At 41.1% G+C, this 15,257-nt stretch overlaps 2 protein-coding genes across 2 annotated transcripts in view; one reads left to right on the forward strand and one right to left on the reverse strand.

The window, feature by feature from the left end:
• Nucleotides 1-299: 299 nt before the first annotated feature.
• On the reverse strand, nucleotides 300-4,109 carry LSM5 (LSM5 homolog, U6 small nuclear RNA and mRNA degradation associated). The gene is made up of 5 exons (XM_065751854.1): nucleotides 4,041-4,109; nucleotides 3,648-3,743; nucleotides 2,831-2,858; nucleotides 2,138-2,210; nucleotides 300-562 (listed from the first exon to the last, which is right to left on the reverse strand). The coding sequence occupies exons 1-5, from the start codon at nucleotides 4,084-4,086 to the stop codon at nucleotides 530-532; spliced, it is 276 nt and encodes a 91-aa protein (XP_065607926.1). The 5' UTR covers nucleotides 4,087-4,109; the 3' UTR covers nucleotides 300-529.
• Nucleotides 4,110-5,532: 1,423 nt separating this feature from the next.
• Nucleotides 5,533-15,257, forward strand: part of AVL9 (AVL9 cell migration associated) — a 35,196-nt gene continuing 25,471 nt past the window's right edge. Inside the window, exon 1 of the mRNA XM_065752742.1 lies at nucleotides 5,533-5,658. Within this exon, the coding sequence (XP_065608814.1) occupies nucleotides 5,566-5,658 (93 nt within the window). The 5' untranslated portion in view covers nucleotides 5,533-5,565. The remainder of the gene's footprint in view (nucleotides 5,659-15,257) is intronic.

Here is a 15,257-nt window from a genome sequence, read left to right on the forward strand (position 1 = left end):
GCTGCTGAGCATCAAATGGATGCATTCACTTAGCAAGCATTTCCAGAATCCTACAGCACTCTTCCACATGGTTTCTGGTGCCACAGCCTGAAGGGGGGTTTAAACAAAGGATACAGCTTAGTTTCACTTCTATTCCAATTAATTGAACTGCTTGTGTTTGAATAGGATTGGACCATAAATGAATGCCAGAAACAGAAAAACAGAAAGCTGGCAGTAACTGAAACACAGTTTTAAACTGGTTGATGGAATAGAAACACAGTTCTTAAAAACTCACGCACTTAGATAACAGAACAAAACACTTAACAAAACAAAAGCCTTTATTCTGAGCAAATTAGTATGTCTTTACAAGAAAGTCATGATTTCAACTTACAAAGTCAGCATTAGCAATGCACCTTTCCTGAAAAGGAAATCTTGGTCTTTTATCAAATGTCAACTGCAAGTGTGTAAATAAACAAACAAATCACCCAGACCCCCAAGGCTCTATTTAGATGATATATAACAGGTCGTCATAGATGACATCTGTATCAACTTATACTTCAGGTCCTTCTCCTCCAGGAACCAGCTGGAAAAGAAAATGATAGTTCTGTATTAGCACTGTTGATTTGAGTTATTCAAATTCATACACAACAGTTCTTCCTTCAAAACATTTAAGCAGCTAGAGACTTCACAGTAGACCACAGAAGCAGTTCTTAGATTATTACATTCTCAAAAAAGGAAGTCTGACGTGCTCTTCTTTCAGTGTCTAAGAGAAACTTTAAAATACAAAGCATGCTTAATACTATGCACAACGGAGTTCCTAAATAACACACAGTATTCTTTCTGTCCTTGTTACTCATTTCAAGGTGCTGATTCTATCTTGAAACACTACAGTTTCTTTTCAAAAGGACAAAGAATCTCCCTCCTTACTAGAAGCATTTCTCCAATTGCTGATTCTTCTCCACACCATTGCTATGTTGAGAAGTTACTTTGTCCTTTCCAACTTTTAGTGACAAGCAGAGCCTATATATACATATATGTAATAATAAACATATAAAAAGACAACCCCTCTACAGTCTGTAGGAAACAAGACAGTATTTTCCTGTGAATAAAGAACTAAACAGGAAATATAAATGGAAATATTAAATGAAAAATATGAACAAAGGTAAAGGGGAAAAAAGGTCACAGTCATTTTACTTTAATTTTCTTAATAATGAATGGTACAGTTCTGAAATAGAAAGATCTGAGGTGCTTCTGAGATGGATTTAATATTTTTATGGCACACTTCTCTTGACACAGGAAGATATATCCTCAAAAGAGGCACAAGATCCCCAATACAGAAGCACTATAGGGTTTTGCTGAATATGTGTACTTTAACAATCACTAGCTTCTGCTTCAAGGGAAATATCCCACCAGATGAACTTGATAATTATTTTATCCATGCAAGAAGCCAAAACACGCACAGTGCATTAAGGATGCAGAATAACCACCAAAGCAAGAAAAGGCTTTGAAATTAAGTCAGAACAGCTTTTACTCAGAAGGATGAGATAGCAATATGGAGATTATTCCCCATTCACACAGAGCAGATAGACTGAAGCGAGCCTTCCTCTTTCCACAAACTCACGAACACCCTTATGTAGGAAGTCCAGATTTTGCAGCCATCTGTGCAGGAATGCAAATGAAGTACTGCAGGTCTGCTTCTGCAGTAAAGCATCTTAGATGCTGCAGAATTCACTTAGTGATGCATAACTGCAATATTACTGTTTTACTCCTGATCTACACACATCAGTTTGTTACAGCCCATCAAAGCTCCACCTTTATTTTTTCCAGAGCGCTAGGCATCACATGATAATGATTAATAATAGCCAAATAACTTAAAAAGATTAAGTAAAGCTGCTGCAAACACATCTATACATAATGGATGAAATGTAGATGTATCCCACCCTACAGAGTTACACAGACACTCATGAATTAAAAGCCACTGTGTCAACCAGACTTCCAAAGACTCCCTCACATACCTTATTAAAACAAGAAAAGCATTTACCAAAATAAAATCATGGTCATGCTCACACTCCTCTTTTAACACATTTTAAACTGTAAAATATATGAAATAGAGCAATTAGATCACTTTTCCAGCAGACTTCTCACAGTGATGACTTACCATTGTTATATTATTTCCGTTTAGCAAAATCTGGTCTAGTTTTGTGATTCTTCTGCCTTCAGGTGTGATCTCACTGAAACAATATTATACAAAAATATGAGCACATTATCATCAACAATAACTATAGTTTTGATTACAGCACTGATGCAAATCCACATATTAAGATAGCATTTACCGGAAATAATGCTGTAGCATCAACTTGATACACCAACCACCTAGGGAAAACTACCTGGCTACTGAAGAGATTTGTTGTACTTTTCTGCTCAGCACATAGAAACACAGATTTGCCCTCTAAAACTTGAGAATTTCTTCAATAACACTGATACTCAAAATAGGTTTCAAATAGCAATACTGCGTGACAAAGTAAAAAATATTAACCCTTTAGTATGACAACTAGTTAAATCTAGTTAAAACTACACATTATGGAAATGTGAAAAGAGCAAACAACTGGAAGGTTCAACACAATGCATACAAAATTAAAGTTATGACTTAGGAACTTGATTCTGAGCATTCACTGAGATAAATCACACAAAACTACTCTAGGTTGTCCTGAATAGATCATCCTGTGTAGTTTAGGTCCAGGATATAAACTGCTCAGTTTGTAAGTACTTGTAATTGGCACAGATCTTATACCACATTCTTCCTTGGGAAACCAAACTTTAAATAGCAATGAGAGGCAGAAATACTACTTACAATTCTGTCACGTCTTCTAACACCATATCTGAAAGTTCAGTTTCAAGGAAAATAAGGCCCAGATTTCTTTTCATAGAACGACTTCAATTGGTAAGGACCCTAAAACCCACCCAGTTCCAGCAAAGACAAACCCCCTGCCATGAGCAGGTTGTCACCCACTAGATCAGCCTGCCAGAGGCCCATCCAGCCTGACTTTGTATGCCTCCAGGAATGGAAGTATTCATAGCTTCTCTGGGCAGCCTGTGTCAGTGTACCACCCTCTCAGTGAAAAAAAAAAAAATAATCCTAACTAATCTAAATCTCCTCTCTTCAGTTTAAAGCCGTCTCCCCTTATCCCATCACTATCAGAGCATGTAAGAAGTCACTCCTGTTTATAAGCTCTCGTCAAGCACAGGAAGGAAACAATGAGGTCTCCCAGGAGCTTTCTCTTGTTTGGGCTAAAGAAATGTGTTTAGCTCCCTTAGCCTTCCTTCATAGGAGAGGTGCTCCAGCCCTCTGACATATTTATGGGCCTCCAGCTCAGCTGCTCCAACAGCTCTGCATCTTTCCTGTGCTGGAGGCCGCAGAACTGGACGCAGTACTAAAGATGGGGCCTCACAAGGGCAGAGTAGAGGTGGGGCAAATTATTTTCATTCTATATATGCTATGATTTTAGCTGCCAATTAAACACAAAACACAACACAACAAACTGATACCACATAGATTAATATACTTAACACACACAAAAGGGCTCTACCCTAGGAATTTGCTAGAGGAATAAACGAACTGAGTCTCCCCACGAAGCCAGTGGCTGCAGACAACATCCACCAAAGGATACTGACAAAGTCATCAAATCCCAGAAGCGTTCCAACAATTTCTTTATCGCTCTTCATCACGATATGAATCCGAGAACCTATACATTTGTCCACGAGCTCTGAAGATTTAAAAACAAGAAGAAAAAGCGCGTTAGTGTATTCCCCAGAAACCAATGGACCCAGAGGAGCTCTCTGGGGGTCATCCCCGACCGACCGGGAGCAGCAACGCTACGCCCGGAGCACGGATTTCCTCCACGCGGGAAACGGGGAACTAATTCTGTTTCTCACTCGCAGATCGCGCTTTACCCCCTGTTACGGCCTCTCCTACCCCGGTCAAAGCGCGAACCCCCCCTCCTCCCGCCGCTGCCGCCCCTGACACCAAGCCCGCGCGGGAACCCGGCCGCAGCGCTGCGCACCGAGCGGCAGGAGCTGCGACGGGTTGGTGCTCGCGTTGGCCGCCATATTACCACCAGAGCCGGCCAATCGCCCCCACCTCCCGCGGAAGTAGAAGCTGAGGTGGGCGGGTCGCAGCCATGAGCAGCGGCCGGCAGAGCCCTCGTTCGCGCCCCGGCGGAAGAGTAAGCTCTGGTAAAGAGGCTGTGCCCTTCTTATAGCCCCCTTTTAGTTGCTGGAAGATCGCTGTCAGATCTTCTCTTCTCCAGGCTGAACAGCTGCCAACGGATGCCATTTTTTCCGCATGCTGGAATTCAGTTCCACACTTTGGTTTCTGATGCACTTCCAGGTCAGACACCGTTGGTGGGAAGGTTCAACCCCTACTGCTATATCAACATCATGGACCAACGTAATAAACCATGAGGCAGTACTTTTGGAGCAGCTCTGGCCTATAGCCGAGTCTTCGTGGATATCTGTTAGATGCACGTTGTGAAAGAAAATTCCATTAGGGGATTTTCAGCTGAAACTTAGCTCTAAGAGCTTCTGTTTGGTTGCAGCTCTGCCCTTCTCTTCTTTTTCATAAGCACAACCACATGAGCCGTGAAGAGAGATGCTGTCAATCCGTTTTCCTGGAACAGACTGACGTTGTTATGTACGGTGTTTAACATTTTTACTGCCTTAGCGAGAAGGAAAATTGCAAGCAGTGAAAAAAAATCGAATAGTCTATTCAGAGAAGCAATAAGCCACCGTTATTCAGCATATCGTGAAGATGCCTCTGCAATGCAAAACCCACAGCTGTGAGAGCAATGCCAACAACGCCTTTCTTTAATAAACTGAGGATGAGCTCTAAGTACTCCCATCTGCCTTTCTTGCTTTAGCTCATTTCTGCAAGAGGTAATGGTTAGAGGTTTTTGCTTTTTTGCTTATTTTGCCTTTTTTTTTTTTTTTCGATTGCACTGAATCATGGAAGTAAGTTGCAGAGTAAAACCAGTAAGAAATCATTCAGTTGCCAGTGCTGGATTGTTCTTTGTAGCTCATCTTTTGCTCCCTAAAATACATGTAACAAATCTTCCGTTGAAACTGAGGAACAATATGCGATTACATGCTTTACTGTTATAATTTGAGCCTCAGGGCATCGAGGTTTTCTCTAAACGCTATTCTTTTACAGTCCTTTTCAAAAAGCCCACCTTCCTCCGATTTCCACAGGGGATCTTAGTGACTGATGAGCACAATCTCTGGGAAGCGCTGTCGCTTTAAACAAACAGAACCAAATCACCAAGGTTAACGAAGGAGCGCGATCTGGGGGCAGGCAGCTAAACGTGGCTCATTTTTTGCCCCTCACGCTACGCCGCCGGGAGCCGCGGGGCGGAGGAGGCCGGGAGGGGCGGGCCGGCACACACCGGGGGCAGGGCGAAAGGGAGCAGGGCGGCCCTGCCCCGCCTCCCCCCCGCCGGGCGCTGCGGAAGCGCAGTCGGTTGGGGTCCGTCTCTCCGGCCTTCGGCACCGGGAGGCGGAGCGAGCGCCCGGCCTGGGCGGCATCCGGGCTCCATGGAGAAGCGGGGCGCGCCTCTGGCCGCCCCCCCGCGGGGTCCGGTGCTGCACATCGTGGTGGTGGGCTTCCACCACAAGAAGGGCTGCCAGGTGAGGGGCGCGGGTGCTGGGCCCCGAGAGCGTGCCCCTGAGGCTGGGCGCCGCCGCCCGCGGGCTGCGGGCCGGCTGCGAGCCCCTTCCTGCGAGCTGCTGCGGGCTGCGGGGTGCCTGGGGTGGGTAGGAGCGGGGCTGCCTGCAGGGATGGGGCCGCCAGCGCTCGGTGCGTCCCCAAGGCCCGCCGCCTCCTGTGTTTCGTACGTATTTTGTGTTCCTTCGCATTCTAACTTAATGTTAGCGGGGCTGTTGTAGGGAGGACTTCTTTTTTGAGACTGTGTATAGAACTGCATTTGATTTGATCCAATAAAATGACAGGTATTCAAATCTTATTCAAGTCTTGCATCTGGTGTTTAGACTTCTGGAGTCGTGGCACGTTCTGTGGCTGGGCAGTCTCTAGAAACCTGAATAAATTGTGTTCTCTGCTTCTGAAGGCAGTGCTGTGGTCAGGAAAGCAAATAGTTTTCAGGTGATGTATAACTTCTCATCACATGGTAGCTAGTTTGTTTTTAAACGTTGTGGAGCTCCAAGGTAACTCTGAATGCTTGGACTGCCCATTCATAAAGTGAAAGAAAGCACTAGAAATGAGGTTTTGTTACCCAGCTCGTCTCCAAATATCGCTGCTTGTTATTATCGCAGCAGATAGCTGTAACGTTGGACTTGACCTGCAATGAGTCTGCAGGACTAGCAGCTCTTTTTTTTAAGCAGATAGTTTATGGAGTGGCAATCAGTGTAGTTATAGTGACCAACCCCAAATTTAGCATCTTGAGCTTATAATTTACATTAAAGAATGTTAAATTTAATCTATTTTTAATGTATGTTAATTATTTTTCTTTCCATTTCCTCCTCTTTACTTTTCTCTCCTTATCTAAGCCTGAAAGATCCCGTTTCAGTGTCTCAGTGGGGCTGGCTACTCACTAGAACTCATTATTTGCATTTCTCAAAAGGTGTTTTTTGAAGTGGCCCCAATGTGCTTTGAAGAACTGAAGCAATGCAGTTAAGGGAGCACTGCTACAGCAATGTGGGTTAGCATTTCTAGAAGTCTTTTAGAAAGCAAGGGAAGGCAGACCAGTCTTTTCCATAGAGCTTTCTGTCTTTACAAAAATTTTGAGAACGTTATTTCATGCTGTAGTCGTTATCTGAGAGTTTGTCCTGATGTGAAGATCACATCTGTGCAAGTTACCAAAGAGTTAAGTTAATATTTGTTAATACTTCAGGAAATTAAACAAGCTCAGGATGTTAACATGTAAAACAAACTGTTGTACCACAAAGGCTGAAGCTTAAGAGCAGTCATCATTGTATGTGTTATTAAAGCTATTTTTTCTGAGAGATCTGCATCGTTTTGTAATACATCCTTCTCAAGGCATCCAGGGTCTGTTCACGTGGATAGCTGCAGGATCAGTTTCTAGATGTAATCAGATCACCTTGGGTTGCAAGGTTTGCAATATTTAGCAAGTTGCTTTCTTGCCAAAGCCTCCTAAGAGGCAGGTGAATGTCCATTGAATGTCTCAGGAAGAACACCTATAAAGGTGCTCACACCCTTGTTGTTGTTGGCCAGTTAGAAAAAACATAGATTGGAGACAAAAGTAGATGTGGCTTTCATGTGTGTGTTTGTACTACTTGTAGTATTATGCAGTTTCGATACAGTAGCAAACTAGAAACTATAAGTAACATTGAATTTTACCTCGCTGCCAGTAATACAGTTTTAGAAGTGATTTTTCAAGTATTGTCAAAAAAATGGATGGGGAGACCTTCGAATCAGTTTTCTCTTTTTCTGTCTTGAGAAATTAATTAGAGGATTTGCAGAGGGAAGGGAGAAGGAGTAGCAGTGTCTCTGGAATAAGAACTGCAGGAATATAAATACATTTTTTTAGAGCCACAAACAGCCTGACTTTGTAAAGGAAAGGCAACTACAGCAGTCTTCAGACACATAAATATAAAAAGAACTGGATGAGAGAAGTCGGTTAGCAGAATGGGAGGCTTATTTCCTTGACTCATACACAGATTATCTTAAATCCTTTGTTTTCTTTTTCAGTGAAAGGAATAATATCAAGAGTGAAAATAAAGATGGGATGGGGAGGCAAAGACACAAGTTCCATTTGCTTGATTAAAGAATTCAGATAGCTTGTTTCACAATTTAGGAGGAACTCATCTGTGAAGCTAGAGCCCTAAGAATAAGACTTATATTCTACCTCTGACTACAGACAGATTTGTTACTGAAATACATAGTGTATCCTGAAAGAAATGGAGGCAGGGAGATGCACAGCCACAGCCTAATGAGCTTCATCAGTAGCATGCAAGGCTCTAGAGAATTTGTGAAGGAAAAAATTTAATTAACAATATGAAAATGAGTGAGGCCTATATGGATTCACTAAAGATAGACCACGCCTGACTGACTTGCATCTTTTGTAAGAATTAATGATTGTATTTCTCTGTAAAATAAATATAGTAGCTCTAATTTGCTTTGAATTTGATAATATTATCTCACAATAGAACAAAATAAACCTTTTTATAAGTTAGAGATGCTAGAGAATTAGTACAAGAGCTGGAACTTGGGTAAGGATCAGTATGAAGAAGATTTGTGTCAGAAGAGGAACTGCTGATCTGAGCGATGCTTGCAAGCAGTGTTTCTCAAGACTGACCTGGGACGTTGTGAGTGGCTATGGCAGCACGCACACAGTCAGATCTAACAGTGATTACCAAACTGAGAGTCACTGGTACAAAGGAACACTGGGATGTCATGTGATGACTGGATAATAATGAACACTGGGATGGTAGAAATGGGATTACATGATGAAGTCATGTCATAGGAATGAGTAATAATGAGGTATGCTTAGGAATTTACATTGGAAGACCTCTGGAAGGAAAAAAAAGATTGCATGTGATCCAGGGTAAGCCACAAAAGTGGAGTGATTTGGAGGAAAGGGGCAACAAATGTTTTCCTATAATAATAACGTATTAATATGTTTGTCAGTATATTAACATTCTGATCCAACTTTTATAAAAGTGAATTTAGATTCTCTCTTTCACTTCCGGAAATTGAAGTATGTCCTTGGCCATTCTGTTTTAGAGAAGGAGAATGACTTAGAGGCTAGGTTGGCTAATGAAGTCAGTTTTTAGGCTATAGTCAGATAAATGCTTTCAGTGACATCAGTGAGTACGTGCGTATTCTACCCTTTTTCTCTCTGCCACCTTTCCACTTCTGCAAAGGAGAAGCAATTGTGTGGTGAACTGAAGTGGGGAACTGAGATGATGAAAAAATAAGCTTTATTTTGGTAGTTTGGTTTTCTGCTAGATTGGTTTTCTGCTGTCTGTTCTCTGATTCTGATCAGAGTTTGTCTGCAGAAGACAGCTATGCTGATGATCTGAGGCTTCTCTTTTGATTATGTTTTCTAATGGTATTTGAAGTATTCATTGAACCACTGCGTTACGTGTGATTGTACTTCAGGCAAACATTTTCACTTTTCAGAAAGTGAAAAATAATGAGGAAAAATAACTATTTAATCTAAAAGATACTGTTGGCACAAGCACAAATGCATGTGAACTGGACAAGCTATAGATTGGATATGATAAATGAATTATATTTGAATTATATTAAAACAGTTATAATGCAGCTTTCAAATGAGAGTAGTTCAGACTGAACTTAGCAAATTTAAAAACAAGAGATCACATAACCTGTAATAACAGCAATTAAACTTGTGGTGTTTGGGGTGGGGGAGGGGTTGTGTTGTTCGGTTGTTGTTGTTTTTTTTCCCCTGAGAAGACACTTTAGTTCTTTGTTTCTATCTATGTTCTCAGTATTGTTACCAAAAAATGCATACAGAGTTAGGTATTTTGATGGATTACTTCATCATTGGTGTCTTCATCACCTAATTTCCTCAGAAATCTCTTGGAAAGAAGGAAGGGAATAGTAATATTAATATAGTGCAAAGTCGATGTGTATGTGGACATGTAACTTGAAAACAAGCTCTGACATTGTGGAGTCTGTTGTTGGTACCAAGTAATCAGATTCCTATGTGTTCTTAGACAAATACTGTCTGGTTAGATTTTGATTGTCAGAAGTGTACAGCTATTCCTATTTAACTTACAGGTTAAACTTATCTAGTGCTTACCTATGCAACAGAGCATTTTATACATGAATTTGAAAGTGTGTTACATCTTTTTATTGCTTGAAAAAAGTCCATATACACTTGTTTAAAAAAAAAAAAAGAGTGAAATTCAAGGAATCTGTCCATTTCCTCTTGATTCATAGTGTGAATGTGATGTTCTTTCTACATGCCCCTTTCAAGAGCACACTGTTATACTGTGGGTCTAATTTCCACTTGAAGTATGGTTATGTAAGAGAGTTGAGGTTTACCATACATACTTCTAGTCTGAGGTCTTAGTATCCTGTGTAATTGTTAAACCTGGAGTTGCTCCTCATTGTGAAATTGGCTGTGTTCTCTGTATAAGTTATGTATTGCTTTCTTGAAGTTTTAAAAAATAGCAATCAGTTTTAAGGAGTTTTCTCCAGCAAGGCATTTAGTGAGCTTTTGGAGAAGCTGTATGCTTTTACTGTTTATGCTAGCAAGTCCCTAAATCCCTCATTTTATCTTTTGAGCTATTGAATTATACTGTGGTACCAAGTAAATACTCCAAAAGTGCTCATCGTTTTGCCAAAAGGAAGATGGAGTTAAGGCAGTGTGCTCATAGAATGGGAGCTTAGCTGTGAAGTAGATCCTTCTAGTATCTGGCTGCTCTCATTAAAGAAGGGAATGATAATTTGCTTGAAGCATGCATTGTGATGAGTTTCCTTCCTTCATACATACAGGCTGACTTGTTACAGGAATAAAAGCAGAGATCTTGAAATGTGCAAAGATCTTGTGTAGCATTCAGTTGCGGCTTTCGTTTATCTGAAATGAAATGACTAATATATTTTAAAAGTAGTCCAAAGAAGTTGCTTTACTGGTACTTGTTTAGTATTGGTAAGAGTGGTTGATTACAGAAGTGAGTAGCAAACACAACCTTTCATTGGATGTAGTTGTAGTTGCTCGCTGTGTCATCGCAAATAGAAAGCATGGTGTTTTGATGTGACAGTAATTTCTTCAGGCTTCTTGAGTTATCCAGGATGCAAATGAATTAAGCCCCACAGGGGAACACTTTGCTTCACTGACACAGATACTGGATGCCAGGTCATTGTGATCCCACAGAAAGGTGCTATCTATAATTATTTCTTTCCTTCTTAGCCTTTCATGACTTAATAGCAGCTCATGCTTGATTAGATTGGTTTGTCTAGTTTACTACTTAAATCACATGGGGAAAAATGAGGAAATTATCTAAAGCTCCATCAAAAATGAATGAAGGCCATTTATATTTATGCAAGCAAACAAATCTAGAGCCAGAAATTGCAAAGTTAGTAGTAATTAAGAAAAAAAGGTTAAATTCCTCATTTGTCTGCTCAGATTATCTTCTCTTCTCAGCTTCTTACTACACAATATGTATTATCCTTTGTGCGTGGTATAGTTCCTAGTTATGTGAACACAGAGCAAGCAAGATGTCTCAGGATGATTTATAGAAGAATCTGTGCAGACAGAAGTGATTTCACAGAATTCTGTTAGTGGCTTCATACCGTCTCAGCTGTTATAGCTCTAGTCCACAGTAAAGTAGTACTCTGTAGACCTTCCAGTAGAAGGTTTGCTGCTAACATAAACCTGGAAGACATTACATTACATTCCTTACCTAATTAAGAATACTCTGCACTGTTCTCTGATTAAAATATATATATTTGTCTAAATTGCCTATGAAATTGAAGTGTGAACAGAGGTAAAAGTGGAGAAAGGAGCTGAGAGGGAGTGAAGTCCTTAAAATTGGTCGTAAAACCATTTTGAGCTTAAACTGATTGGTGAGCCAGACAGAAACAGTGTAATCTGTTTTGGAGCATTTGTAGCTGCTTGGTTCATTAGCTTCTGCCACAGGGTACTGGTCCAGATCACTGGGTCTTGGGTAGCTCTGGTGATTTCCTGGGTTCTGTCATTACAGTGAGAGATAAAGGTCTTGATTTGCCTTTACATGTCTTTGGGTTTTTTTTGTTTTGTTTTGTTTTGAAAGCAACACAGCATAAAAAATTCTTACTTAATGTAATATAGAAGTCTTTTGCAAAAATCTAATCTGAACAGAAATTGACTGAGATTGGTGCACGTTGTGTTGAAAAACGCATGTAGTAGGTGATCACTTAGTAGTGGGGTGTAATTCTGCACCATAACTCCTGTTTGGCAGTTTGTTTGAGCTCTCTGCATCTTAAGTTTTATTTACGTAAGGCAAGGCAGAAAGAGATAAGGCCGATGATGCAGGAAGGCTTAAAATATACTAGTACTATAACAGAGTGATTCATTTTGGTGGTAAAATTAAAATGAAGACTCACTGTTTTTAAAAGGAGAGGAAGAAAAAATGATTTTAGCAAAGCTGGAAGAACTTATAGGAAGGTTTTGCACAGAAGTTGCTGTTAGCCCAATGACTTGTGTTTGAAAAGTTTTAAGGTCCCTCTACTACTGCACTACCTAATCTGGTGTAAGAAACCCAGTCCTCTATTTCTGCTACAAGGCCATGAACTAGTTAATGTGTGTAAACTTAGTCTCCACCTTTAGTGAAACCTGTAGGCTCCACTGTCACCAGTTATGGCCTTTAATCTAGCTTCATGTTTATGAAGCAGTAGGACAAAACCAGGCTTTTCCTCATGCAGTGTCCTGAGCAGCTCTGCAGGTCTGTACAATGAGTGAACGTGGCCTAGAGTATACTCTGGAGTGCTTCAGTATGTTCCAAATTGCCCTTTGTTTGCTTAAACATGCAAACATATGAATTTCTAACTGTACTGTAGAGAAGTACCACGTGTGTCTTGAGCTGATCATGCTCTCAGTCACTTTTGTTTGCTTGAGATTTCTGTTCTATAAACTCAGTGGGTCAGCATAAGCTGCTGTTTTCTGTACACTGTGGAGAATGGCTTCTTAATGTCACACATTTAGTGGTGGACTGCTGTAAATACAGAGATATGTATTCTGTTGGAATCCCAGTGTTTGTCTGAAAGACCTCTGAAATACTTCTGAGTATTTTAACATCTTCACATGAACCTGATGTTTGTTCCCTCCCAAGTGCTGTGTGACTCGTGTGTTTGTGGGAGTGGTTTTGTGTGGACCCTGTCTGAAAATCATTCTTCCCATCTTGACTGCCTGTAAATTCTATTCCTGGTGAGCAAATAAATGAAACAGCTGATATGTACTTTTTAGAAAAGTGTCCGAATACATTCTGGTATTTTAGAGGGAAGAAGGCACTTCAAGATTTCTTACCTGCTTGAATTATGTATGTTCGCTTCCTGTAATATGAGAACTTTAAATACTTCAGCTGTGGAAGGTAGTGTTTATTGTGATCTGTAGCAATTAGCATGCGCAGTGTCCTGAGCAATCAGTGCATGTGTGGCCTGTTTATGTCTAGAGAGCATATGGGAGGTCAGAATATCTTCAGAATTTTGACATGTTGTATTTGAATTTGTTTGCAGAATGAGGAGTTATCTAAAGAAAGAGCAAGTTAAGCCTACTGCTTCTATAAACTGGATCACTGCTTGTGTTTCCAGGTTTTTGCATTCTACATTATAGCTCTCGATTCCAAGAATTGCCAACCTCTAAAATAGGCTATGCCTCTATTAGATTTGCTTAATGCTGTCTTAACAATGTAAGAGCTGTGTGTGCCTTCTCTTCTTTCAAGTTCTTGTGTCTTTGGTTTTGTGGGGAAGTATGGTAAGCACTATTGTGCAACAGGTAATGTTCTGCACTGGTTAAATAAGAGTCTTTTATGGGAGCAACAAGAAAAGTACATTGAAAAGGAGCCACACTGGAATCTAGTTGAAGGGCTTTGTTCCTGGCTCTACTGATGATAGCCTGAAAACATGAGCACAACTCCTTTCTTTCTGTTCCTTGCTTGTAATAGGAACATTTAAATGTTTTAAGGGAGCATTATGAAAGTGTAATCTTTTAATGATGTTAATAGTAACAGACAACAAGTATCAAAAATTAGCCTATAATGTGTTGAGCACTCAGTGGAAATACAAGGATTAGCTTACGCTCAGCAGGTAGAAATTCTGACAGAAACCTTTTAGCTTTATTAGAAAGGCCACTCAAATTAGCGTGGGATGGTAATCTTTTTAAATTGACAACACACTGCTAAGTACACAGTGCAGTTGGTATCTGATGCTTCTGTAAACCATACCACAGATTCTCATCTCTTCTGTAGAATTAATGGTGGGGCTCTTTGCACGTCTATGTAACCCCTTTATGAAGTACCATACAGGAAATATATTTCTTTGAAGTGTGCCATACTGAGCATTTTCTCCGTAATTGCCCTGATAGGAGTTGAGAAGACTCCTAAATACCTTTTGTTGGTTGCTTAACATCATCATAAAGGAATTAATGCTGAATTAGTAAAAATCATATTTCTGTACCTTCGTTGCACCTTTTTACTGCCCAATTCAAAATGTTTTCCAATACTGGTAACATGGTTTCTCAGTGTTTTTACGTCGACAATGTAATTTGCATGCAGATACAATAGTTTCCAGTTGTAGTGCTGCCTTGTTTCATGGTTTGTGTATAGTTGTGGTAATCCGTCCCACCATTTGTATGTGGTGCTGAAGTGTTACATCTAGGCAGGCATGTTGCTTCTGGAAGCTCTGTGTTGTGTACACAAAAAATCAGAGCAAGTTCCTTATGTGCAGGGAGTAGGGTATGGGGCTGCCTGCTTCTCAGTGTTCCCTAGAGCGGAGAATGTTATGTGGTTCGTGGTTACTGCTTTTGTAGTTACTGACCTTGTACTTGGTAGAGAGCTGAGTTTGTCTGTGCTCAGAGTTAAACCAAACTGTACTGCTGGTAAGGAAGGAGCATGTTGACTAGGAGCTGTTAGGGACCCTCAGACATCCAAATGCTCACTGGGTTAGGAGACATGGTGATTGCCCACTTAGGTGTCATCAGTTCAGCAACATGTGCTTTACAGATTAGATACAATGGCTGCTTCTAAACTGGAGACTAAATATGCTTTAAAGCATACCCACTGTTGTTGTCCTAGAAAGAAGTAACATCTTGACATTAGGAGCTGAGGGGAGGCCTGATGACAGCTGCAGCTCCTCACAGGGAGCTCTGTGACAGCGACAGGGCTGTCCTGCAGTGAGGGAACAGCATGGAGCTGTGTCAAGGGGAGGGGCAGCTGCAGGTTAGGGACAGTGCTGCACCACAGGGCGGTGGGCATGGAACGGGCTGCTGGTGCTCAAGGAGCATTTGGACTCGCTCTCAGATGTAGGGTTTGAATTTTGGGTGGTCCTATGTGGAGCCAGGAATTGGACTTAATCGTCGTGGGTCCCTCACAGTTTAGGCTATCCCGTGATTCAGTTGAGATCTGCCAGCATGTGTCATCTCCCTCCTGCTGGAAACCAGGGCATTCATCAGAGCTGGGGGGGGGAAGGATGCATGTCTGAATCTTGTGAGATGAGCGCCAGGTGCAGGCTGAGAAAAAGGAAATGCCAGTCCCTGTAGCTGGGTATATTCTTTACTAGCCTGTGGGTGCAGCGGGTTGTGTGGGTG

Source organism: Cyrtonyx montezumae, unplaced genomic scaffold (genome assembly GCF_038088225.1).
Source record: "Cyrtonyx montezumae isolate F1298 unplaced genomic scaffold, pur_monq_1.0 scaffold_8, whole genome shotgun sequence".
Lineage (NCBI taxonomy): Eukaryota > Metazoa > Chordata > Aves > Galliformes > Odontophoridae > Cyrtonyx > Cyrtonyx montezumae.

Excerpts from the sequence above, each read along its gene's own strand:
- LSM5 (XM_065751854.1), bottom strand. The coding sequence starts at position 4,086 with ATGGCGGCCAACGCGAGCACCAACCCGTCGCAGCTCCTGCCGCTCG. Across the intron at positions 3,744-4,040 it reads GTCGCAGCTCCTGCCGCTCG|AGCTCGTGGACAAATGTATA; the intron begins GTGCGCAGCGCT and ends TTAAATCTTCAG. Across the intron at positions 2,211-2,830 it reads TTAGAAGACGTGACAGAATT|TGAGATCACACCTGAAGGCA; the intron begins GTAAGTAGTATT and ends ATATTGTTTCAG.